The sequence below is a fragment of the Mycteria americana genome, chromosome 17 (genome assembly GCF_035582795.1).
Source record: "Mycteria americana isolate JAX WOST 10 ecotype Jacksonville Zoo and Gardens chromosome 17, USCA_MyAme_1.0, whole genome shotgun sequence".
In the NCBI taxonomy this organism is placed as follows: domain Eukaryota; kingdom Metazoa; phylum Chordata; class Aves; order Ciconiiformes; family Ciconiidae; genus Mycteria; species Mycteria americana.
Window position 1 is genome coordinate 2006634 of NC_134381.1, and position 26123 is coordinate 2032756.

At 53.2% G+C, this 26123-nt stretch overlaps 3 protein-coding genes across 14 annotated transcripts in view; 1 reads left to right on the plus strand and 2 right to left on the minus strand.

Annotated features, from left to right (window-relative positions):
* The window catches only part of EXD3 (exonuclease 3'-5' domain containing 3), a 295945-nt gene extending 293246 nt beyond the window's left edge, over nucleotides 1–2699 (minus strand). For 9 of the 11 annotated variants that reach the window (XM_075519656.1, XM_075519655.1, XM_075519660.1 and 6 more), the window contains exon 1: nucleotides 2567–2699. The gene's annotated coding sequence lies outside the window, so the exon portion shown is untranslated. Of the gene's footprint in view, nucleotides 1–2003; nucleotides 2178–2215; nucleotides 2272–2566 lie in introns of those variants that run through there. The other 2 variants (XM_075519650.1, XM_075519649.1) reach the window with 2 other exon arrangements.
* NOXA1 (NADPH oxidase activator 1) lies at nucleotides 1463–19182 on the plus strand. 2 transcript variants are annotated; one of them, XM_075519661.1, is made up of 15 exons: nucleotides 1463–1673; nucleotides 4983–5065; nucleotides 6660–6768; nucleotides 8977–9111; nucleotides 10183–10290; nucleotides 11031–11090; nucleotides 11689–11726; nucleotides 12447–12588; nucleotides 14151–14204; nucleotides 15412–15484; nucleotides 15679–15737; nucleotides 16677–16846; nucleotides 17537–17642; nucleotides 17730–17853; nucleotides 18081–19182. In XM_075519661.1, coding segments are annotated over exons 2-15 (1278 nt in total). In that variant the 5' UTR covers nucleotides 1463–1673; nucleotides 4983–5063; the 3' UTR covers nucleotides 18179–19182. The 2 variants fall into 2 exon arrangements, with proteins under 2 accessions (XP_075375776.1, XP_075375777.1); XM_075519662.1 differs by lacking the exon at nucleotides 1463–1673 and adding an exon at nucleotides 3266–3534.
* A 589-nt stretch (nucleotides 19183–19771) lies between these two features.
* Nucleotides 19772–25907, minus strand: ENTPD8 (ectonucleoside triphosphate diphosphohydrolase 8). The gene is made up of 9 exons (XM_075519627.1): nucleotides 25788–25907; nucleotides 25237–25354; nucleotides 24026–24176; nucleotides 23299–23458; nucleotides 22515–22745; nucleotides 21420–21683; nucleotides 20905–21015; nucleotides 20616–20750; nucleotides 19772–19963 (listed from the first exon to the last, which is right to left on the minus strand). Exons 1-9 carry the CDS (start codon nucleotides 25905–25907, stop codon nucleotides 19772–19774), a joined length of 1482 nt encoding a protein of 493 aa, XP_075375742.1.
* Nucleotides 25908–26123: the final 216 nt, after the last annotated feature.

The window sequence follows — 26123 nt, forward strand, 5'->3', positions numbered from 1 at the left end:
ATCTTAATTTAGAACTACAGCCCTTTAAGCAACATGAAAAAAAAAAAAATCCTGCTATTTCTGCAGCCAAGCAGACTAAGAATTACAGAGTCCCAAAAGGTGACTCACTGATAATCTCACTGATTTCCCCCAGACTACACGGGCATCCTTGCACCAGCCAGTTGCCCCATATTTCAGGTTTAAGCCCATCTTCAAAATTGTTATCGTTTCAGGTTAAGACCTCCAAATAATGGCAAGCCTTTAACCTCTCCCGTAAACTATTCCTATAATTAACATCCACCACTGCTAGGAAATTGTGTCATATTTAAAAGAATTTGTGTAGCTTTGACTTTCAGTTACCGGATCTCACTGCGTCTTTGTTGGAAAGACTGAAAACATTCAGCTATCAGATAACTTTCCCATAGACATGGATTTCCACAGAGTGGCTGAGTCACTTAACCCTCTTCTCTTGGATGTGCCTGAATAAACTGAGTTCATTAAGTCCGTTACATGGCTTGTTTTCCAGACCCAGAGCATTTTTGTGGCCTCCTCTTCCAGTATTTTCATATCTTACTTGAGAGCTACTGTAACTGGAGCTTATGTTCTAGTAGCCCGTTTAACAACACCAGGTGCACACATATGATCGCTCCAATTTGATTCTCTTTAAAAAAAGAAAAAACCAACAATCAAATCGCACAACAGTGAAGTTCAAATTGCGTCACTGATGCAACTAAATCCTGCAAGTCACTCTCTGCCACCTCTGTGCTTGTGGTAGGAAGCTATCATCGTTCCTAGGCTTTACACAGTCTTTTTCATTATATTACAATCCTTCTCCCACATGGAACCATCTAACCAGGAAGGTCAGACCAGGCTGCAGCAGCAACGCCTTGTCACCGATCATCTCGCCTGTCTGCCATCAGTAAACTTTAACAGCAAAGGTTATAAACCTTATTTTGGATAATTTAAGCGAGTATTAGTATTTGAACAAAGAATTGGTAAGTGGAGAAGCAGACTGGAAATAACCCACTCATTTATGTTTTCCAACTAACGATCAAGACGCATGATTTGTTCCTAAGGTCATTCTTAAATTTTGCCTTGCTGCCATTAAACAATGGCAGTGTTTAATTAAATTGTCAGGTCACACTAGAGTCAAATTCCTCAGAGAAATTCACGTATATGATACTAACTACACCAACTTGACTAAACCAGATCTTGAAATCCCCTCTCAAGAAGGAATACCAGGTTTGTCAGGGGGAGGGAAGGGTCTCTTTTTCGAGCATACGTCGTTTAGCCTTTAATCTCTACATTCGTCATATCTCTAGTATCTAATTATTTACAAAGTTTTAGCTGCTCATTTTATTTTATTCCTGCTACTGATATCAGGTTAACAAACTTACTTTTTTTGTTTTCCTAAAAGACATTTAACCTTTCCACACGTGTGGACAATATTCATAGTACTTCCAATGCCACTGAATTTTTCTCCCCCATTTTCCAAAACGTTTAAAATCAGTGACAGGGAGCTCAACCAATTGGTTTAAAACCAAGCTGTTTGGAAACACAACACTTCTACCGTTGCCTGTAACAGGACTGCCATAGATTCCTTTGGCTTCCATTGGTAACTTGTAATTAATTCGCTCCGATTACCCGCAAGCCATGTAATTACGCACGGTAACCGGGCGAAGCCTGTCGAGTATGTAATTACTTGTAACTACGAGCCTGCGGCTCGCGCTGGCCGTCCTCCCGCCCGCACACAGGGGTTTAGCACTCCTTCCCCACCTCTTCACCCGGCGGACTCGGGCACCGCCGCCCCCGCGGCCCGGGCTGCCCCCGCTCCCCCTCAGCGCCTCCCCCGCCGGACGAGGATCCCGCCGCGCCGCCTCCAGCGCCAGCCGCCCGGCTCCGGGCCGGCCGCCACACACCCCCGGCCGGTGCCACGGGCCGCGGGCGGCCCCTCAGGGCCGGGCCCCGCGGCGGGCAGCAGCAGCCCGGCGCCGGCCGGCTCCCGCCTTCCCTCAGGGCCCTACCTCAGGCGGGACCCCGCGGCCTGAGGGAAGGCGGGCGGCAGCGCCCCCGGCCGAAGCCCCACGCCGGGGCCCGGCGGCCGTTTCAAAGGCCGGCATCGGGCTGTGGCCCGCAGCCACCCCAGAGCCGCCCCCGCCGCGGCCGCCCCGAGCCTCCCGGCCACGGTAGCGCGGGGGCTGCCGTAAACACCGGCGGGTGCGCATCCCCCCGCTACCGTATCGGCGCCCCGCGCGCAGCTCGGCCGGGAGGCGCCACCCAGAGAGGCCGAGAGACGCTTCATGGCTTTATTTCGGCTGCGGAGCGCGTACACCCGCAGCGGCCCCGCCGCCGCCGCCCGCCCCTCCTCTCGGGCTTCCGAGGCTCGAAGTCCGCTGCGCCGCGCCGGGCTCCTCCGCACAGGGCCGGGCCGCGCTTCCCCCCACCCTGGGGCTGCGCGGGGAACTGGGCCTAGCGGCGGCGCGGCCCCGGCGCGGCTGTGAGCGGCCGTGAGCCGCCGTGGGCCTCCGCGGAGCCGCAAGCCCGGCCCGGAGCTGCCCCGGTGCGGCCGCCGGCTCCTGCCACTCACCTGGCGCCAACCCGGAAGCGGCGACGGGAACTCCAGCGTCCGTCGCTCTAAAAGTTCCCCGTTGCGTCCGCTCCTCCGCTCCCTGCGGCAAACCCTCCCGGAACCTCCCGTGCTCAGCCCCGCGCCCCCATCGGCCCTCTTTTCCCGGGGCACCGATGCACAGCGCCTGCAGGGGGCGGTGTCGCCCGTAGCAACGCCGCGAGCCCCGAGGGGCGGGGCCGGCCCGGCGGCGCCTCAGCGAGGGGGCGGAGTCCGGAGCAGGAGGGGTTTACCGTATTTACCAGAGCGCGGCGGCGGCCGTGCGCTTACCGTACTGACTGTAGTTAACGCGCACTGCCATGTGGCCGTGAGAATAACTTTTTAACTAAAAATACCCCCAAACCAGCGTTACGGGCTGTGCCAGTCCGGGCCGCTCGCTGCGCTGCCGGGGGCTTTCTTCTGGTGGTGGTTCAGTTGCCCTTCGCTGCCAGCGAGCCAGCACCGCCTCAGCTCCCGCTCGGTTCATGGCCCCGGCCTCGCCTCTCGCCCCCCGACGCGCCGGGTGCCCCCGCCCGCCTTCCTCCGGGCTCGGTACCCGGTGGGGCGCCGCGGGGCCCTGGCACGGGCGGGCCGCGGGTGGCTTCCCCGCCCGGCAGAGCCGAGGCCGGCCGAGGAAGGAGGGAGCGGCGGAGGCGGCCGGACTCCCTGGTCCGCCCGTTCCCCGCCCAGGGGCCGCGCCCGCCCGCCCGGCAGGTGAGGCCCCGGCCGGTGAGGCCCCGGCCGGGAGGCCGGCGCAGCCCGGGGAGCGGCGGGCCATGGCCTACCGGGAGCTGGTGAGGCGCTGGCACCAGGGCGTGCTGGCGGCCGACGGCGGGGACTGGGAGGCCGCCCTGGACGCCTTCGCCGCCATCCCGGAGCCGCCGTCCCGCATCTGTTTCAACACGGGCTGCGTGCACCTGCTGGCGGGCAGGCCCGAGGAGGCCCTGCGGGTGAGCGGGGGGGGCGGCGGCGGCGGCCGTGGGGAGCCCACGGGGAGGGGCGGGGGGGGGCACCGGGACGGGCGGCACGGCTTCCCCCTTTCCGTTTTTGAGGGGCTGGCGCCCGGACGAGCGAAGAGCCAGCGAGGCGCATCCCGCACGGCCAGCCGAGGGCGCGAGCGCGGAGGGAGGCAGAGCACGCGGCCGCCTGTCCCCCGACAGCCCCGCGCGAGCGGCCGAGGCCGCCGGCGAGAAACCGGTACGCTGGGAAACCGCAGCCCTTGGGGCCGGGAGAGCAGCTGCCTGCGCCCGCACGGGCCGGCAAGCGCCTTGAGGAACAGCCTCTTCATTACGGCACCTAGCACGGCTGCGCGGCCGGCTGGCTGGCGGCTGCCCAGCCGGGAGAGGCATTTAAGCTGTTTATTAATTAGCAGCAAGAAGAGCTCAGGCTGTGCCGGCGGGGCCGGGGCACAGCCGTGGAGCCCTGGGCAGGGCAATTGCTGTAGGGGACAACAGCGAGCACAGCTCAGCGGTGCCCAAGAGCCTCTTTTTAGCCCTGATGAATGGGCGTCGACTGGGGAGCAGCTCGGCTATGCTTCCCTGTAGGTCAGCGGTTGGGTGTTCATTATTTCTCTTTTGTAGCACAGTGAAGCAGACTTAAAGTGAGGTGTGCTGTCGGAGCTGCGGGAGAAGCCAGCCACCACCTCGCCGAGAGGCGCGGTCACTCCCTGACCTCCTGCAACATATTTTCACCCCTGCAGCGCTATCCCTGTCTAGGCAGTACCAGGAAAGCCCGGGGTTTCAGGCTTGGTTCGTTATCTACCTACCGTCTCTTTGCAATGATAAGCGAAGGAGCACACCTCCTAGCTTTCTCAGGAAGACGTTAAGACGGTTTTCCTAGCCCAGTGTTACTTTGAACCATCAGCCCCGAGCTGCTACCAGCTTTACTAATACTGGCCTGTATTTAGCTGGGAAACTGGACCAGAAATATTGACTTGTAGGTGCAGTGTGAAGCTCTTCAGCTTTCTCCCGTGCACCCCTTCACATGCTCATCACCGTAGGCTGCTTCAGACAGCCTTCCCTGTTTGCTCTGGTCCCGCTGCTCCCACTGTCAGGGCAAACTCTGCTCCAGGCAACACGGTTTTCTCATTACAAGATGCTGGACGGCAAACATATGTCATTTGTTATGTCCAGTCTGTTTTCCCAAGGAAGGATAAAAACCTGAAGCTCAGCTCATACAGAGCCAAGACCTGAAAGATGACTTGGAGCTGTCTCCTGCCCCTCAGCCCGGATCGCAGCCCCACGCTTGTCAGTCCAGAGGAGCTGGTCATGAGCCCAGAGACGGCTTCTGTGGCCAGTGCAAGTGCAGCCTGGACGTGGCTGGCTGGGTGCATACACCCAGGCGTTGACAGGAGAGATCCTAACTGATCCTTGGGATGTGTCTGTGTTTTTCTCCTTAGGCATTTGACAAAACCATTGAGAAGGACAACTCCCTAGCTGTTGGCTTCTTCCAGAGAGGGTTTGTCCGTCTGCAGCTGGAAATGTGAGTGAAGCACATGTCCATTTCAGTCTTCATTTTTCTCCTTTTAGTCATACTTTATTCCTAAACCTAAATGATTCTATGATTCTAAAATTCACTTCTTCCAGCAATCTTAAGCAGTTCATAAGGTCCAGTTTGGGCTTGTAAACCGTGTCACAGGTCAGCAAGTCTTATCTCTGATAAGACTGAGAAGATATGAGCTGCACAACTCTGGGGCCCCAGGGGTGGCTAATATATGACATTACTGTCCCATACACACAGAGAAAGAAGCTGGTCCTGTAGGCAGGGCTGCCAGGAGGTTATATTGCCATTCAGATTTTCTTTGGTAATGAAAAAAATGTAATTGTGCTGCTTGGTGTATCTTCACATGGTACACGTGAGTCTGGCCTTCCTAAAAATGCAGTCTGCCCACAATGTCTGACTCTCACTCTCTGCTGACAGCAGATTTTGTGGGCTTGATCTCAATCTCACTGATGTAATGTTGGGATTGCTCCACTAGTGTCATAGGATTGATTACGAATTGTTTCCAGGGTTAAACTGCAGTGACATCCTGCTCACAGAGGTGGGTGGAGGATTCTACAGGTCCTTTCTTACCCCCAAAGTTCAGTTATTCTCTTTCCTGTTATTTTCCCCATATTTTCCAGACCTTAATTTCCACAAAATGACTATCCTTTTTTCTGGGAGGGAGTTGAAGTAAGCGGTTCTGCACTCACAGACAGCCTGTCAAGCAGCTACATGCTCTGTGCCTCTGCCAGCAGAGCTGCAGTCAGGGATGGTGGAGCCCTGGCCGGTACGCTGGAGCTGATCCGCTCTGCTCCCAGCGCTGTGCCACAGCTGGCAGAAGCAGAGCAAGCCTGCCCCAAGCACGCACGCTGTGCAGCAGGTCAGGGGCAGCACAGCTGGCAGACCTGCCCCCCACCAGAGGAGGTGATGGCCACCAGCACCCCATGGCTCCTTCCCTCATCCCACCCACCCACATCCACCTGGGCACCTTCTCTTGGCCGTGCTCGCTGGCTCTTGGTCGGGTGACCGCTGCATAGCCCTTCCTGGACCCATCGTTTCACCACCTGCAGCCTCAGTGGGAACCTGTTTTGATTTCACTCGCATAGCTGGTGTAAATTCAGACTAATTCCCTCATCCTTAGAGTTTCTCTAAATTTCTGCTCACAGTGCTCTCACCATGCATGTACACTCATCATCAGCAGGGGTTTCCCAGCCCTCGCTTCTCCCGAGACATCTGCTGGGACAAAACTGCCAGCAGCAAGCTGGGCAAGGAGCTCACAGCATTTGTTAATCTCTGTTCTTTACATTTTCTCCTCCTTGGAACTGTGACTATTTCAGGTATCAAAACCCACTGTTCATCCCAATCTGTAAAACTGTGCAGATAATCCCAGACACACCATGTTCATTTTGTTCTAACTACCAACAAGGAGAGGACAGGGAATTTTCCGTGGTCACAAGATGACAAATGTCTCTGGTGCAGCTCTGCTCATCCAGGCTACAGAGAAGATTACCTTTTTTTGCTAGCTTGATTTTTGAACTTCTTAGAGTCTTTAGTTTTTTTAGTCTCACTTCCTCCTGTCACCTCTGCATTGTAGGTACGAAGAAGCTCTCTCTGACTATCATACGGCCTTCAGTCATCTAAGAAAAAATCCCTTCATCGATTACAAGCAGCTGGGGCTGAGGCACATACTCTATGCATGGGAGGTAAGAGTCAACCTGTCCTCAGCAGTCCTTCCCTTCTGTTGGGGGCATTCATCAGGTGTTCAGCAGTAGGCATTAGTAACCCAAGAGCTTTTCAAGACAGGACATTAGAAGAGTAAAAATTTTTTGCTTGCACTTTTTTTTAAAAGGAACTTAATCGTGAAAGTCATAAAACAATGTCATCTCTGAAGAGTTTAGCAAATTATGCAGTTTGAAAAGTAGAACTGTTCAGAGCAGATGCACAGGAATTTGTACATTGGGGTTTTTTAGCTCATCTATGCATGTAATATTTACGCTTACCTGCATGTAAATATGCATATAAGTTTTGTGAACTCCTCAGCTCTAAAAGCTGAAATAGGTTGAAGTATAGACAGATGGGAGCAAAATTGGTCCATAATGAAGACTCTAAGAAACTTATGTGTATGAAAGCCTGTCTTTCCAACTGTAGCAACTGGTCTTAACATTACCTCTGTGTTTTACCTTACACGCGGGGCTGCAAGCTGCGTTTTGCTTCTGTGACACTTGACTCTGCAGCTCTTACACTGTTACATGGAGTCAACCTGCCACTTCCTGTTCAAAAAAGATCCGTCTGAATTGATTGTAAATATTTGTAATATTTGGAATGTAAAAGACTCCTAGAAACTGTATTGCGAGGGTTCATTTTGTCTTCTGTCCTGAGTCCACCCATGCAGACTGAAAAGCAGATACAGGAAAGAGTATTTAATTCTTTACTTCCGCAAGAGGAGTCATTGTGTAACTCAAGTCAAGCATGCCCAGAAACCCGTCCTTCAGTCTCGGTCCATTTTCATGCACCTTATACCTGGCAGGAAGAAGCTATCCTTGACATCTGTGATACTACCCAAACCTGATTGTTTTTAACAGTTTCGGTGCCACAGCACTGCCTTCTCTGAGCTCACACACACTTAGAAACAATAGGTTCCCTTTGAAAGGTGCAGGGCTGCAGGAGTGCCCTTTCTGGTGTGAACACACAGGCCCTCACTCCACATGCTCTAGGCATTGCCAGGACACGTGTGCTTACTGTGCTGGCACTTCGGACTCAGGATCTGCATCCTGATTCGACTGTATCTCACCCTTACATCTATCTGCAGCTCATTTTTCAAAATACACAAACATAATCCTCCTGCAGAACTGTGCCATCAGCTTTCCCCTTGCATAGCCTCTCATGCTGCATCTGATCTTCTCAAGGGGAGGAGATGTGCTGTATGGTTTGAAAATCCAGAAATATTTGCCTCTTGCAAGGCTATAGCACTTCTGAGCTGAGTGGGAACTGCTGCCTTGCCTCTCCAAGAGGGAGCATCTCTGCAGTTCCTGTAGATGTTCAGGATGGCCATTGCCCACCACCCCCCAAACAGCAGTCTTCTACTGCCATGATTAAGGCGTGAAGGAAAAGCATCCTATTAGCTGCACCTCTGTCCCAAGCGCTGCTTGCATCCAGATACCATGAAGCAATTTACAAGCTGATAACCCTATCATATAAGATGGCAACATATTTGACAGTGAGTCTGTTAGGCCACGCTTCTGTCTTGTAGGCCAGCAGCTTTTCCATATACTGACTGTTGGCCAGTGTCAAGAAGAGATCTCCCACTCTTAATTCAGCATATAGATCAAGGCTTCCCAACACCCAGTCTGTAATACTCCCACACTTTGCCACTTCACTACTGAACATACTTACATGCTGCTAAAGGGTAACAAGCTACAGCTGACAATTTGCACATTCACAGCCCACTACAATGTAAAATAGTTTCAGTTATTTTGCAGCGAAAGGGAGTCGGAATTACTCTACACAGCAAAAAATATTACCTAGTTGCATACAGAAAGAAACCCATGCAACTTGCCAAGAAAATCCTTAGTGGCCTTTCAGGTGCAGGAAGGATAAGATTAAAACTTGTGTGGTACCAGAGTCTTCATCTGGTGTTCCCCATGCCTCTCCTTGCCTGGAGCAGCTCTAGCACACCCAGGAACTAGTCTGGAGGTACAGCTTTTATCTCTTTCCACTCTGATTATGAAGCTTTTTTAGCTGTGCTGCTCAGAGTGCCTTTCCTGTGGGCAGTGAGGAGTAGATTGGTGCTGCTGCTGTATGTGTGGTGTTTCAGTGCCTGGACCCTGTTTCTTGGCTGAGTTCAGTACGTCCTGTTGAGTGTCTGCTCAGTCTCAGCCCTCTGAGTTCTGCTCCCTCCTTGCCTGCTCCAGGTGCTGTACAGCACTGCAGCAGCACAGTGCCGGCTGCAGCAGTGGCAGGAGGCCAGAGTCACCCTAGATAAGGCTGTTGTATGGAGACCTGAAGGAAGAACAGCAATCCTGGACCTGGCCCTTGAACGGGTGCAGGTAAGACCACCTCTATGAGTTCCTGGGCATGTGCATCGGGCTTAAGTTAAGAAATAGGAGATAAGAAGGTGCTAGTTGTTGTATGTTTGGGTTTTCCTGTCTACCCACCTGCTTGGTGACCTGGTAACAGAGTCTAAGCCATTTGCATGTGATGCTCTACCAAGCTAGTGCTTCAGCTAATCACGTAACTCCATCACCCCCAGGTGATTCATAGCACAGAAACACCATAATGGAGAATTATGGGATAACCTCTCAGGTTGGGGAGTTTACTTTCTGGTCGCTGCTGGTCAGGAGCTTAGTTCTATTCGAACTTGTACTGTAAAACAAGCTGCCTTATGCAGTGTTTAAGTGCAGAACCCCTACAAGTGCAGATTTCGAGGGTCTTCCTTTTCACGATGCTGGCTGACTTTTTTGAGTCCCTTTGGCCTCACTGACAAATTGGTGGAAGCTCAGATATTAATGACAATCACATGTAGAGCTTAAGTAGAGCATAAAAGTTTCCAGGGTTGGTTCTAAATAGTAGTTTCTTGTTAGACTCTTTATGACCAGGAACAACTTGCAGATTTCTGATTTACTTTTCCTGGAGAGTTCATTGTTTTGCTACCTCCATACTTCCTTATCTTATTTCTATCCTTTCTAAGGGATGATCACTTTTTTTTTTAATCTGATCATCTCTTCTAGCATCATGTTTGTGCTTTACATTAGTGTATTATTATTGTTTATATTTGCTATTAGCATGCTACTCAGTGGTTGAACAGAGGAGAAAAAAAACGTTTGAAGTCAAACAGAAAAACTGCTTAGAGATTTGTTCAATAAACCACTACCCTCCCTTCCCATGCCAAAAGAATCAGTCTTTGATTCAACACTGGGTAGTGGCTGCTGAGCTCTTAGTTTGCACGTACTTGTTAAACCTGAGTGACCTTTTTCAAGTTCACAGCCATAATTTTTGCCCCAATGTCTTCCTGGAGCTGATCTTGCACACATAGGGAAGCTATACTTGCTTTTCACTGCTGTTATATTTCATTTAATATTAACTGATGTCTTTTCCCTTATCTGCTTTCCCTGCCCTAGGACCGTCTGTTTTTAGAGCCCATGCAGGTTCCTCTTGGGGAATTTTTCAGACCACGAAAGAAGGAAGTTGAACAGCTGGATTCAAAAGATTTCCTGGGTAAACCCAAGGTAACAGGCATGTGATCATTAAGGTTAACAGCAAGCAGATTAAAATCCCACGTTCTGACATCTCCAGAGAGCGTTACTGTTGGCCGCTCCACTGGTGGAGACCCAAGAGCAGGACTGTCAGGGCTTGCAGCCGGTCAAGGCATCTGGGACAAAGAAGTCGAAATTTGTAAGAATTGCCACCTCTTCTATCAAAACTGCACTTTGGTGCTAAAAAAACCTTCCCAATCTTGGTCGCTTTAAACTCTGAAAAAGCTGAGCATGTACTTAGGGAACCGTATGGTTGCCCTTTTGCTGGCAACGACATTTTCAAGAGGAGCACGTTCCTCTAGCGCACTCCTACTCACTGCTGCATTCCCGGTGGGACAGGCAGGCACTTGGGAGACAAACGCTTTGTCACGTCCTTTAACACAAGTCAGCAGAGAATTTCTCTGATCCCTTCTGTGACCAGTGCAGTCAGCAAAAGTGCCACAGGCCAGAGAGCCCTGACATGAATGAAGGGAAGGGAAAGTAATTAATTCACGTACTTTTAAAGAAACCTTGGAAAGACTAAAAACACAGGGACAACAACAGTTGAAGCTGTTTTGGGAATCCAGCTCTGCTTTTTCCACTATATGCGTGGCTCTACTTTATGTCTGACTTTAGGGTGTCAGAAGGAAATGGGTCTGAGTAGATGACCTTGCATAAAGTTTGAGAGCCTCTTCATCCAGCTTGGATTCAGTCATTACTTTGTCCTCCAACAGGTGATCTCATCCATCATTCCCAACGATGAGTACATTGGCTTCGAGCCTCTCAGGCTTCAGGTGAGCAGGACATATCTGTGAAAGGAGGAATGGAGCTGTCATGGAGCTCCAGGTAGGGCCTCAGATCCTAACACCATCAGGGTAAGAACATATTATTGAAAAATCAGTGCAATATCAGACTAGATCCACAGGGTCTTTCAAAGCCAGGTGGGCTTCAGCATTGGCTGGAAGGAACTCAGCAATGTGCGTCTCCAGCCCTTTGAAGATGCATTTTGTCTCTTCGCCATGTCAAAACAGCAGTGGAGACTTTGCTGTGCTCAACACGTGTTTCCCCAGCACTTTAGTAAATTTGTCAGCATAAGCATGGCTGGCTTGCACTGTAATATGAGTTTCTTAGAACTAAAGGTAGGGGAAAAGATTTTGTTACTTGCCTCCTGATGGGATAAAGACGGAGGGGGAGAAATAGAAGGTACATCCTGGTAAGGTGTGGAGCAGCAGAATTCTCTCTGGGTGCTGTGGTGTGACAAATGTGATCAAAAGTAAAGACAAAATACCACAGTGTGGTATTGAGAGGGACAGTAAATAAGGCGGCACTGTTGTAAGTTATGTGATGTAAATAAGGTACTGTTATAAATAGATGCTGTTGTTCCCCCCACAGAAACAGGGCTTTTATGAACCCAGTGTTGATGCTCTGCGGTAAGTGTTCAGTTCTGCTCCGGTCTAACTCTTCTCTCACCGTTTCCGTTCAGAAGGTCATGTTTTGTTCTCTGATGTCTTTGTCTAAAGACTGTGTGGGATCCACACCCACTTCTCACCAAGGGTGGAGTGAATGACAAATGTGCAAAGGCTTGTGAGGCTGCAAAAGACACTGCAGTTCAGTAGCACCTCTCATGCAAGAATCTCAGGGCAGTTTGGAGGAGTTGATTCAATAATCTTGGGAGACAGGCATGGATCATGCCATGGCTGGGGAATGGAAACAGAGAGAGGTTGTGGGACCTGCCCAGGTCCATGGCAGAGGATGCTCAGCTGTCCCATCCTAGTTCCCAGGACAAGGCCTCCAAATACTCACTCCCAGCCATGCTGCGTTGAGCCAAAATCAGCCCTGGTTCAAAAAACATGAAAGTCATTTGTTTTGGTGATATTGTACCAACAGTACTTCAGGGCTGAGTTCAACAGGGTTTTGGATATGGAGGATGTTTATTAGTATAATGAAAATGGGGCAGTTGCATTTGGGAAATCAGTGTTTTCCAAGCTCCTTTTGTTCCCAGTTGGACCAAAGAGTAGCGATGGAAATAACTTCCCAACACCTGAAACTTTTGGCAAGTGCCCATTTGGATCGGTGCGGTGTTCTGAATCAAAGCCATCCAGCACCAGAGCTCCAGGGTTAGTGAAGGTGCTCTCATTCTTTCTTTCCAGAGACAATGAGTCAGGCTACTATCGAGTTTTGTCCCATTATTACCCTGAGGACTCGGAGAAGTTGGCAGTGAAAGCCAGCAGTTTGGTCTTTGTGCTGACGAGAGGAGCAGATGGCTGGGCTACAGCCATACACGATGGACAGGTACGGAGAATGGGTGGGCTTTCCAGCCCATCCCCACCAGCAGAGACCACAGCCCTGCCTGTGAACAGGAGCTTGCTGCAGCCCTCTGAGCACATTCCTTGGGGACCCACCTGTAGCACTGCAGAGCAGAGGATGAGTTCAGGAGCTCATTTCCACAGACCAGGTGCTAACCATAGGCTTCTCTGACACTTGGCTCCCACCAGCTTCTGCCATTCACCTCTGTAGCTCCACAAGGGCATCTTTTTGGGCACTTGTGCTCTCCACCATACAGGATCCTATTGTGGCATCATGTAGGATAACAGACCTCACCAAGGATCACCATTTAGAGCAGTATTTGTAACCTGAGAGCTCTAACGGAGCTGAGGAGGCAGGTCAGTCCTTACCTAGTGTGTAGTGCCTCTGTTAAATTAACTTTGGTTTTGGGAGGGTTTCAGCTCTGCAGGCAGGTTTTATAAAGTGCTCCAGAGAAGACCTAAGGAATTAAAGCCCAGCAAATCTGACATCTGTCTGCAGACTAGGGAACTATAGTGTAAACAGATTGAATAGAAACAGATAAATATGACAACATGGAAAATCTTTTGTTGACAGAAGCCATTTCTCACATGTCTACTGAAGTTCTTTGAAAGAGCCAGTACATGCCTGGATTAGGTTGAGCCAGTGAATGTATTATCTGCCTATATTTCCAAAAAAAGTCAAAAGATTCTTCACAAGACCACTAAAAAACCAGTGAGCTGTTTGAGCAAGAGAGGCAGTGCTCTGAGGACTGATAACAGGTTAAAATATAGAAATAAAGGGTGGGCATAAATGGCCAGGTTTTTCTTTCTTTCTTTTTTTTAAAGAAAGGATGTGCCCACAAAGAATCTGCTGTGACCTAAGCATTTAGCATATCCCTAAGTGATATAGTAATAGGGGTAGTGATATAGTGCTTCTTAAGGTGACCGTGTTCAATGACAGACAATCAAACCGTTCAGCGTAGCCTGAAGCATCTGGAGCTAACAGTGAACAACTACAGAAGTATTTGAATGTGCTGGTTGACTGCTCAGTGAAGTGTCAGATGAAATTAAAAGTCAAAAAAAGTAAAATAATAGACACTGGGGAGGGGGGGGAAGCATAATTACTCACAATGATCAGTTGAAATTAATAGCTCTATAGCAGCGATTGTCAGAAGACACAGAAATGCTGCTGGACGGGTATCCCTCGACATCCTTGCTGCTCTCTTCCTAAGGATCTGTTTTAGGAGCAGGGTGTTGGGCTTGGTGGGTGTTTGGTCCATTACATCACAGCCACGCAGTTAGCACCACTGCTTTCAGCAGAAAAAGAGGCAAAAGGACCCTTGGATTTTGTTCCGCAATTTCTGAGCACAAACCACGTGGGCTACCATACCCAGCCCTGGGCCCTCCATGGGCACATTCGTGTTGCAGTAGGGTGAGCAGGCAGCGGTGTTCTGCAACGGCAGAGGCAGTGCAGAGTGGGGCTAACAGAAGATGGGGCTGGGTGGGCTGGGGCCGCGTCTGCCACAGCAGCAGCTCCTGTCTCACCCTGCTCTGCTTTGTGTCCTGCAGAAGCTGCGCATACCGAGCTCTCTCCTGGAGCCTGCCTCAAGGATGGATAAATGGGTGAGCTGAGAACTTTGCAAGCAGGGGTGAGGAAGGAACCAAGAAATACATTTGGGACATCTGTTTGTAAGATTATCACAGGATAGAACAACTGTTTAAGAGAAACATGGGAGTGTTTCAGCTCAGACACCTTCAGTGAAGACCAAGTGCTCTTGAACTGGAACAACAGAAGAGTTAAGAGCAGGAAAAATGCTTATTTTTTTTCTGTACATCAGATCTCTTTACAGCAAAATCTGGGGGCTTGGACACATATCCAAGCCACAATGGCTTGCTTCACAGGCTGATCTAGGTGGTGGTGTCTCTTATTTCCTTTGGGCTGATGGAGCACACAAAGATGAGCAGCTGCCACAGCTCTCCTGACCCACTGTAACTTGTTGAGCCACCGGAACACAATGACGAGTTTGAGGGCTTGAGGCATGTGTTTGTCCAGCCTGCTCCTGTGACGTCTGCAGCCACTAGATGTAGCGCAGAAGCGGGTGAAGAGTGCTCATATGTTCTGGTTCACCAGCAGAGCGAGAGCAGGTTAATCTCCTGCAGTGGGATAGTAATATCTTACACAGGCACCGCTTTTTGCTTTGAGGCCATGCGCCTAAGCTCTAAACCCTTACCTTTGACTTAGGAAAACCTCCTTCATCTCCCATCTCCACCACAGGCGTATCCACACATGATCCAAATGATTTTCTATCTGAACCCAGTGTGGAAAGGTGCAACTCAGACCCCTGTTTCCTGTGAGAGATTTTCTGAAGCACATGGTTGTTCTGAAGTTCCTATGATTTCCCTCCCCTCTCCCCCCCCCCCGCCCCCCAAATGAATCCCTGGCCATAGCACATACTTGGGCATTTGCTCCATGGATGTCTCACTGTGAACCAGCCCAGGTTCCCAGGTGAGCCAGCAGATGGTGGGGAAAGCCCTCAGCGCAGTGTGAGCGGCCTCCCTCTGCTCCAGCACCAACCCAGCAAGGGGCAGGAGGCCAAGGAAGCGTCCCACCAAACCTCTCATCACCCCTGCTATCCACAAGAGCTGCGGAGGCCATTGAGAGCCTGAGTGCTCCACCTCATCCAGCCTGTTAATGAGCTGCTCTCCCTGGGGCTCTCTCTGGGGTTACACCCAGAAATTTATAACTGACTGCAGCCTCGGTCGCGCACACCAGCCTTGCCCAGTCTCCGGTGTCTTCTGCTCACTCCTTTCTGATGTTGTTCTGTTGCAGAAGATCAGCAATGGGATTCCCCTCCCTCCTGCCCAGGTGCCTCCCAGCCGACTCCATGTGAAGCAGAAGCCAGGTAGTCCCCTGGGCCAGGGACCTCAGTGGGTGTTACGTGAAGCTGTGCCCAAACACCCCTGCTTTATGGGTGCGTGGGGAAGCTGGTTGCCCACTGCAGCCGTGGCTGCCTGTGTGCTAGCGGGTTGCCGAAGAGCTGCCAGAGGCCTCTGCTGACTGCAGGTGCTGTTCCTCTGCTCGTGTTTTGTTCTGCAGAATCTCCTGGGGGAGAAAATGCCTCTGCAAATGATGCTGGTGCCCAAATGGACTTCAAGGTAAGGTGTTTCACAAGCCAAAGCTGGCACAGCCTCAAGAGATCAAGGCTGTGAACAGTGCAAGATTCCTGGCCAGATCCTCCAAAATTCCTGAGCTGGCCCAAAATCACTGGAAAAAACTCTTCCTTTGCCCATTGTCCCATTATAAAGAGAGGCTCCCATGTGGTCTTTCCTCAGCCACTCCCAAGTTTGTGACCATATAATTTTGTGAGGCAGCCCAAGGTTGAGGCTTACCAGGGCAGTGCCCTTTTGCACCCTCCGAGGAGCCAAGAGCCCCAGATGCAGCACTGTTCTCAGGCACGCGCTTTACAGCCCATTTTGCAAGGAAGCGCTGTCTTTGACCTACCTGCTGTCCCTTTCCCCCTCCTCCTGTGTGGCATTTTCTGTCCCTGTCAGTCTGGGTACCACAATGCATTCGTGTTTGCGTTCTTCTGGGATGACGTCCTCTGATGCACCTCCGCGTCATTACCAACCACTGTGTGTGATGGAGCTGGAATCTCTCCTGTGCCCACTTGGGGACAGCACCTCTCCGGCAGTGCCAGCTGCAGATCAGCTCTGCTCCCTTTGTCTTTGCCACTCCTCTTTGTAGGGCTTTTGGAGTAATGTTTTTGGCAGCTGTCCTTCAGACAGAAGGCAGCAGAACATGGGCACTTGGCTGCACCTCTCCAGCTGGCCGGAGGAATTGGGGCCCTGCTCATACATGTTTGGGCTTGGGAGGTACCTGTGCGATTGGACCCAGAAACGGGCTTCCTGGTCATGGGAGGAACACTTGATCTCAGGCTTTGAATTTGTAGTTCCCCCTCTGAAATTCAGATCTGCGTTTTGATGCTGCACTACCGTTAGGTGGTACCACCGAGACGAGGGGTTGTGCTGTGTCACCTCTCTCGTTATGAGTGTCCTGAATAACCAGACTGCCCACGGTGCCACATCTCTCGGCAGATCCCGGCGACCCCTGGAGAAGCTTCGTCCAGCACGGACAGACCTGTTGTGCTGAGAGCGTGTTGTGAGTGCACCGTGGTGGTGAGGGCAGGCGAGGTGCCGTCTCTGCTGGACCTGCGGGCTCTGCTGAGGGAGCGGTTTGGCCAGCAGGCAGAGCGAGGGAAGCTGAGGTATGCTGCAGCACAGCCGGGCCCTCCGGCACTCTCGGTGCATGAGTGTGTGTGGCAGGGTGGCAGCAGCCATTCCCCTGAGGATACAGACCTACGTCTGGTCTCCTGGGAATGTTTAATTGGGGTCAAAGCACTCTAGCAGAGATTCAGCAAAGATGCGAGCACGCAACCTTCCTTGCAGGGCTAACCTTACCATGGCTTTTGGTTTTGAGAACAGCGTGTGCTCCGTGGGCTTTGGAGGCCCAAAGGGTCTTGCCCAGGAAACTGTACCATGGTCAAGAAATGGGGGAACAGAAGGAAAAACTCTGTGCAGATGCAGCTGCTGTATATTGGATTTTCTCCCGCTCAGCTCCTTTGAGATACACTAGGATCAATGCAGAGCAATCTGGGAATTGGTCCTGGGGTGAGGTCTCCCTGACTGTGACATCCCTGGGGGCACACAGTGTAGTCAGGAGAGTTTAGGATCTTCCCCTCAGGTAAGTGTGTGAGGAGGTGACGGTGTCACTCCCTGACAGTGTCGCTTCTGCCCACTGAGCATGCAGGGTGGCCCCGTGTCATTGTGCAGGGTGACAAGCTCAGAGCTGGGCTTACAAAGGGGACATTGAAGGTTGAAGATGTTAGAGGGCTAGGCTTGTCTCAAAGTTTGGCTTTAAGTGAGATGATTTGAGCCGTGTTAATGAACCCTTGCAGCTACAGGCATTCAGATGGCAAAGAACTGGGTACAGTTTCGGGAGAGGAGGATCTAGGGAAGATGTGGCAGCAGCTGACAGATGGCAGGCTGACGCTCTGCTGCCAGGTACGTGGGCTGTGACAAGCTTCTCTGCTGTGCTGGACTCAAATCTCTGCTTTGCCTTGCAACCTCCGTGCTGACTTTCTCCTGTAGGACTCGGACTCCCACTCGGGCAGACCCGTCCTCTACCGGATGCTGGCTCAGCACTCTTACCTTGCGCAGGGACCGGGGGACCTGGAGTTCAGCAAGGGAGACGTGCTGGATATTCTCTCTGAAGGTAGCTCTCCAGTCTTGTCTGCAGGCTGTACTGGGGCAGGCTTTTGGAGTCTGCTGCAGGGAGGGACCGGGGAATAGATGGCTTCTCCAGTGCTGTCTCAGGCTCACACTCTCAGGAGGTACAGGCTTGCGCTGGGTTTTGCCCAGAGCTAAATTCCAGCCATGAAAACTCGTGCTAACCCCACTCATATGGGCCAGGGCTCATCCTGCTCCTTTATGTTTTCCCAGTGAATGAGGACTGGCTTGAAGGACGCTGCAATGGCAAGACTGGCATCTTCCCCAAATGCTTTGCAACCCAGACCAGTTGTGGTGCTGCCTTCCTATAGCGAACAGGAGCCTTTTCCTGCCCGACTGCACTGTCTCCCAGGGCTGGGAGCCACCAGTCCCAGCTCATTCGGGCCACAGCCAGCACAGCCAGGAGCTCTGCTGAACCTGGACAGGAGATGTCCCCCACTCACAGATCCCACGGGGTCAGTTCCAGCAGTCTGACAGCATTTTCTACAGCCTGTTCCCAGACACGGCATTTTTACCTCTGTGCTTACGCTGCCAAAGATGTGCCTGTGCAAGGCAGAGAGAAGGGGGAGGGATCTGGTGTTTGGCTATGGGAAATGCCCGTGTGGGAACTCAGAGCTCAGGGGCTCAGACCACTGGGTGGGAAGAGGTTCCTCTGGATGGAGGTCTTCACCCCCTCTCCCTTGTTGCTCAAGTTCAGGCTGGGAAGGCTGAGCCTCACTTGAATGAAGCCAAGGATGGCTGTCTGTGAGCAGGAGGCAGAGCCCAGTTCCCCAGGCCCTTGGGCCACATATCCTGATCTCCACCAGACAGAGAGATGCCGCTCTTTCGGAAGGCTTTTGTAACCAGTTTGCAGTGGGGTGTATGGGATAACACCTTGGGTTAGGACCACCATGTATCATCTTCCACAGCAAATACCCCATGGATCTGCCAGAGCCAAAGGGCTCTGAGCGTTTCTCGGCCCAGATGCCTTTGGTTCTTTTCTTAAGCTCTGAAGTCCTGCCTGGATGTTACTGCTTCATGCTGTCTGGGCAGGGGTCTTGCAGCACAGAGGAGAGGTAGTTGTGGAAACACCCCTGCTCAGACCGGCCCTGGGCTTTGGCAGAGCCTTGGAGGGGCTGGGGAGAGGGCTGGCTGGGCAGTGCGGTGCTGGGTTGCTGGCTGGAGCTCGAAGGACTGAAATGACTGTCCGGTTCTTGCAGCTGAGCTGTGCTGGGCTCTGCTGATCTAAATAAAACACTTAAGTGCCTGGAGCTGGAACCTGCTATGGATTTGGTGTCTGACAAAGCTGGGCTATGTAACATGAATATAAAATAAACCCTGAGCCAGAGCTGGCAGCTCTTAAATCAACTTCCACTTGTATTTTTCTGCTGAGATATGCCAGTAAATATTTTTAAAGACAGCTGACAGTGTCTTTGGGAAGATATTCTGTCACATACTACAGAAATCTTGCATATCTTGCACAGGCAAGATACAGATAAGGTCACCCCTCTCCTCAGAGTTTAGGTGGCCACCACTGCTTGCCATCACCGATTGCCTCCCACGGCTGTCAGGAGAGCAGCCCAGCAGGACTGGAAGTGCCAAGGAAACTGTGCTAGGCTGGTTAGTGACTGTTGTATTTGAAAAACAAAAAGGATTTTATTTCTAGTTTGAATTTATCTGGCTTCATCTAGCCACCAAGTCTCAGTCAGCTTTTGTTAGCCAGATTAAAGGAGTCTTTTCCTCTTGGAGGTACTTAGGGAGCTCAAGACATCTTTGTCAACTTCGACATCTTTACAGAAATGACCCAATTAGACCTCCTGACCAATGGAGATGAGTCTAATGCCCTCATTCTTCTCCCCCTTCCACCTTCTTTTGCACCACTTCCCTGCCCGGTTTAGTGGGCAGGATGCCTCTAAAGCTGGGAGCTACTTGGTTTTCCAGAAACACTGGAGGAAAACGGCCACCAGGCCTGCCACTATGGCCAGCACAATGAAGGAGACAGCACCTGCCCACAGACTGGGCTGGTGCCCCTTGACGTGTTCCAGGGCCTCGGTGGGGATCATGTTGGTGAGGTTCAGCATGAAGCCCAGCGTCCAGCCGATGTCCGTGTTTGCTGCCTGAGGTGAGAGAGCAGAGATCATCCAAAAGTGCCTTCTCCCAGGCACAGGCAGCTTTGGTGCAAGGGACTGACGGGCACCTCTGCCATGGGCTGCCCCAGCTGTGATTTCACATGTGGACCTGGCTGTAGTGAACCTGATCTTACCAGCACCAGTTGCACAGAGAGCTTTCCTCTCCCCCCTTCCCAAGGGCTAAAGGGCAGCTGAATGTGGATGACTGCTCTGCTCCACATGTGCCTCTGTGACCTGCACATGGTTTTGGAGCTGAGCTTTCCTCCTCCCCCATGATCCTTTAAATTTGGTCATATTCTGGTTCAAATGGGTCATGGGGCCGCCATCACCTCTCTGATGCTCAAGTCAATTCTGCCTAACATCAGAGACCAAAGTGGCCAAATCCTGCTCTGCACATCTCTGAGCCCCTTAAAATTAGCTTAAGTTCACACCAGAGTAAGTGAGAAACAAGCTGGCATCAGAGGTTTGGGGGCAGGTAAGAGTGAAGCTGTGCTGGGATCACTGGGTAGCAGCCATGAGATGGGGACACATTTCTGGTACAGGGGATTCCGGTGATGCTGCTCCTGAACGTGTCTTCAGGCCAGGGCAAGGATGCGGCTGCAGCTGCCTGCCCGCTCCCACCGCCCCGCAGAGTGTTTACCTGCCGGCTGAAGTGGATGCTGCTCCATGTGCGCTCATTGAACTTGTAGCCATCGAGCAGCAGCGCCAAGATGTAAATCGCCACGGAGCAGTACGTGTGTAGGTACTTCTTCTCCTGTGGGAAGCTCTTCACCAACTGTGGGGCCATCGGGGGACACGGTGCAACAGGGAATGAAACATGCTCAGAAACCGTCCCTGGTCCAGGGAACAGCAGGGCATGTGCTTCCTGGACAGAGATTTGGGATGGGACAAGCGCAGGGGCTCCTTGCTGCCCTTCATAGGGCTCTCACCTCTGTCCAGTTCTTCTTGCAGAAGGACTGGACCATGGATGTGACATCACTTAGAGACTGCTGGCCGGTCAGGTTCAGGAAGTGGAAGGTGTAGTAGAACCCAGCGAAGGCCTAGGGGATAAGGGGAGATGGTAAAAGCTGCATCTCCTTCCTCACCCAAAAAAAAGACCCAGGGGCCCCTCTTGCCTGGGGACAGAGTCCCATGGAATTCCCAGGGTTCTGCATCCAGCACCTACTTGATGGTCTACTAGAAGGTCTTGGAGCTGGTGGACAAGCCATGGGGCTGCTGCTTGCACTCTGAGCTACCTCAGACTTGCTCCTTGGGACAGGGTCTTCCCATTTCCCTCAGGAACGGCTGGGGACATCGCAGGAGGCAGAAGCCACCTCCCAGCATAGGAGAAGAGGTTTGCAGATGGGACCAGCTCTAGGGCCCCTCCCTCCCCACAACCAGTAGCAGAGGAGACTCCCACACTCTGTCCTCCCCCACCACAGCCACGGGGACGGAGGCTCCTTACGAAGAACTGTCCCCGCACGGGTGGCTGATAAACCCCGTTGAACCCGCACGTCCTGTTGGCCCCACAGCTGAAGTTGAAGAGTTTCTGGACAGCGGTGCTGCACGCCGTCGGATCCCCCGTCCCCGTCACCGTGAGGACCCGTGCAGGGCTGGGTGTGCTCGGTGCACGGACACAGGGACTGTTGTAGAGGTCTGCCGTGGTGACATTCTCCTGGTATCCCTTGGGGTAGCAGGGATGCGGTATCTGCTGGGAAGATGGGCTGCCCTGGAGAGAGCGGGAGCCATTAGCAGGGCTTGGCCTGGGATGCCAGTGAGACCCTACCCCACAGCCTATCCTGTGCTTAGACATTCCCAAAAAGCAGGATCTAGACCCTTGGAGGGTTTGAGAAGAAGCAGGATCCATCCTTTGCGTGACTAACCTGCCCACAGCTTTTGCCGGTCCTGCTGTCGGCCCCACCACTGAGCCATGCTGGAGAGACAATGCCACTGCCAGCCTGTCCCTCCCCGCGGGGATGGCAACCTGCTCCCGAGGGCAGCGCGTGCTCCCTGCCTGCATGGAGAGCGTGTTGCTCTTGGCAGTCGTTCTGTCCCCACTGCATCTTGCAGGCCCTAGCCCAGAAAGGACCAAAGACGCATCCCACCTACACACTCCCCAAGCATCTCCATCTCCCACATCGCTGGGCTGTCTGCTCTGTCTGAGGTGAGGCCGGAGGACACTGGTTAGTGGTGGAGCGGTGTGCAGGAGAGGATGTTGGGAATCCTCTCTCTGGGCAGAACTTGAGGAAGGGTGAGTGAATGAGGACAGGGAAGAACCTAAGGACACAACTGGGCTTGGGCAATGATAAAAAATGGCATTATGTGTCAACATCTGGGAAGAAGGGAGCCCTGGCAGGGAGCCACCACCACCTTAACCACCCAAATGAGAAAATTTTTTGGTTCAGTAGATAAAATCTAAGCCTCTCCCAGGTTTTTGGATTTGTGAAAATTCCCAATTCCCTAACGCTTTTTCCACAGGCATGGCCAAAATTTCTGGAAGGCATCTTTTATGGCAATGGAAAATGGTCAGGCAGATCCTGGCGACCAGTGGCTGCGGTACCTGATGGAGAGCTGCCAGCAGCATCTTCAAGGCCTGCGTCCGCCCATAGCAGAGGTAGCTGTGGGTATAGAGTGAGTAGTCGGTGCCATACAGCCTGAAGAAGACAGAGGTGTTCTTGTCCTCAATGGTGACTCCAGGCTGGAAGGTTATCTGTGTCGAGGCACCTCCAAGGTCCAGAGCTCCCAGAACCTCAGTGTCCCGTGGATGTTCCCATTTCTCTGCAAAGGAAAACTGGCCCCATAAGACAGCAAGTGTTAGTCTGAACTGGAGGAAGTCACAGTCCCTGTCTCTTCCCTCAAGGTTTTGGGGGCTGAGAAGCCCCTGAAGGACCTTCCACGTCCTGTCTCCCTGTTTAACCCCTTCCTGCCTACATCCTCCTTGACCCACATAGACCTCCATGTAGCACTAAGGTCTGGCTCCTTGGCTGCTGCACATCAGCTGGGATCCAGAGACTTTGAGGAGGGAAAGAGTAACGCGTTCATCTGGGGTCTGATATTGCTGCATCCCTGTGATACCAAAATCTACCCATATGTAAGTGGAGAGCACAGGGCCAGGCTGAGCTGGACACAAAGACCCTTGATTCTGTTAATCACATCAGTGGAGTTGAATCTGCAGTTCACAGCCACAGGCTACATTTATTTGGGTGACTAGTGCCCTAAAACTACATTTTTCTCTCCTCTGGCAATAAAGAAAGAAACCTGGGTGTAGCTCAGACAGGGCTGCTTGCCCCCCTCATACACTCATACACTGCTTGCCCCCCTCTGCCCACTCCCCCAGCCCACACCTTGACGAGGGTCTCCAGCAGGTAGTTGACAGTGATCCAGCCAAAGGAGCCCTCCTCGTTCCCCGTGAGGATCTGAGCTCCGCGGAAGTCCACAGGGTACTCGCCAATGGCCTTGGCAACCTCGGCAAAGACCTGCTCGGCCTTGGTGCTGTTCTGCTCCCTGCCCAGGGAAGGAGATAAATACCGCGCGGTGGAGGAGGCAATGGCTGGGGAGCTTTCGGAGCAGGACTAACAGCAAGAGGCTGCTGCCTTCTGCAAAGGAGCGGGGCCGCTCAGAGACGGGGCACATCCCCAGCCATCGCTGCCCTGCCGGTGGGCTGGCTCCTGCAAGCTGCCAAACCCCTCAACTGGTGCAAAATGCAACTGGTGCATTTTAGGGAGACAAGGAGTCTCCCTAAAAATGCTGCCTGCGGGCTCTGCCTCTGCATGCGGGAAGGTTAATGCCAGTCTGGCAAAGGAGGTTCATCCCCCTCTGGGGCTGCTGCCAGGCTGCTGCTGCAGCCGGCTGGGGGGTTCCCCCGTGGGCACGGCAAGCGGCTCTCTTGGACACCCCGGCGGACTGCAGACGTGGATGCTCTGCCCATCACCACGGCCTGCCCGGGCTGCAGCCCCCCGTGCCCGCAGCCCCTGTGCCCCCAGCCCGTCCCAGCCCCCTGCACCGGCTGCTATGCAGAAACGCATGGTGGGGAAGGGGCCCGAGGTGCGCGGCTCCGGGCGGTGCCCGTACCTCAGCAGCCGCATGCCCGCTGTGGCCCCCAGGTAGGTGGGGGTCTCCCGCTGCTGCTCTGCCGGGACGATCTTCATGGCCCTGTCCAGGCAGGGCTTCAGGCTGGCTCCAGCCCCAGCCGGGTCGTCTGCGTAGCTGGAGATGCCGGGTCCTGCAAGAGAGCACCCCATGATGGAGCAAGCTCAGTGCCACCCAGGAGGGACACGGCAGCAGGGGACACGTCCACCCAGAAAGCCCCCAGGGGTTTTTCCCCACGTTCCCGGGCTAGTCGTGCCCTTGCCAAGGGTGTCCCTGGCGGGGCAGCGCTCAGAGCTGCTCTGCCTGGAGGCAGCACGCGCTATGGCCACGGCACGCTGTGGGAGCAGGCAGTGAGCTCCCGCTCTGCATGGAGGGGGAGGGCTGCAGCGCGCGTCTTGTGATGCTGAGCACATGCTTAATGCCAGGGAGGCCAAACTGCCCGAACGTGGCCAGCCAGACCTGCAGGACTCGGTCGGCAAACAAAGCAGTTCCTTATTTCCCTGGGGAAGGGGCAGGCTCTCCTTTGTCTTGCAGGGCGGGCTGATAACGCACATGCAGAGGTGCCCTCTGCACAGCTTGCTTGACTTCCTATTTTTAGAGGCTGGCACTGCATCTGAGCACCCAGCGTGGTCCTGCGGTGGGCAAGGACAGGCTCTGGGGTGGAATATCACTATTTACCTTCCCCCAGGCATTGCATACCATTTTTGCCGTTAGCCTATACGCCCTCTCTGTTACACTTTGCCCTCTGCCAGATGTTCGCAGTTAACCAGTAACTGCCATGCCGCAGAGCCTGGATTGGAGGTCGAGGTGAGCTCTGAGCCCTCTCACCCCTGTCCAGGCACCTCTGCCCTGGCCTGGTGGCCTTTGCCAGTCCCAGCCCAGCTCCATGTACCATTTAGCTGACCCTACCTCCCCTCGCTAGCCTGGTCCTTTCCTCCAGCGAGACCAGTCCTTGTGCCAAAGCCGGACAGCACCTTTGCAGTAGGAATAAATGCCCCTTTGCATATTTATAAATGCCCAATAAATAAACGCCCTTTGGGGCATTTACCATTCACCATGCCTGGCATGAACCAGCCGACTCGCCTTGGCGCCGCAGGACAGCCACCCTGGCAAGCAGCGGGGCCGGCCAGCCCCAGCGTCCCCCAGCTGAGCAGGGGCGGGGGAGAGGGACAAGCACGTCCCAGCACACTCACCAGACGCAGTGCAGGCCTCCACCTGGGAGACGATGCCGGTGCCGTTCTCCTTGTCCGCGGGCCACCGGTAGATGTAGAGAGCCGTGTGCGTGGAGCCGGCGTCAAACACCAGACCGTACTGGGGGAGGCAGAGGGGACACGGGGTGTCGGGGAGCGCAGGCCAGCTTCACCCGCCGCAGAGCAAGCGGAGCTCCAGGAGAGCCAGCAGAGCTCCTGGTGGGCAGGGGAACCTCGAGTGGCCAAACGAAGAGTATCACCAGAGCAGGGAAAGCCCTGTGGCGTTGCGGTCACCAGCTGTGTCGGGGACAAGGCTCCATCGCAAGCCCTTTGAGCTGGCAGTGTTCTGCCATGAAAAGACTGTATGTGCTGTAGGGCCAGTCACAGTGACCAAACTCTGCCAGGCCCGCCTGGCACGCCAGCCTGCGCGGGAGTTTGTCCCCATCTCGGTGACAAACAGCACGGCCTGCCTGAAACCTGGGGTCAATCCTGTACCAAGGGGCAGCCAGCACCCAAGCGAGAGCGGGCAGCTGCGCTCCTCCCAAGGACCCTACCTTGGTGCTGGGAGGCAGAAACACATCCTTCACATTTACGACGCTCAGAATGAGGGCAATGATGCTGAAGACGCAGGTGGCTGCCAGGAGACCTGCAAGGGCCTTGGCTTTGTAGTCCATTTCTCCTTCAACCTGCAAGAACAGCCCCAACCCCCAGCTCACACCTCTGCATTTGCAAGGCCAGTTTAGAAATGCATATCATGAATGAACACGGGACCTGTCAAGATGGGACTTTCCCCTTCCCTAACAAGGGCTTGAAGCCATTCTCCAGTGCATGGCTGCTCTTATGGGAGGCTCTTGGCAGTCTTGGGGCTGGGACACCCTCCCCTTCTGAGC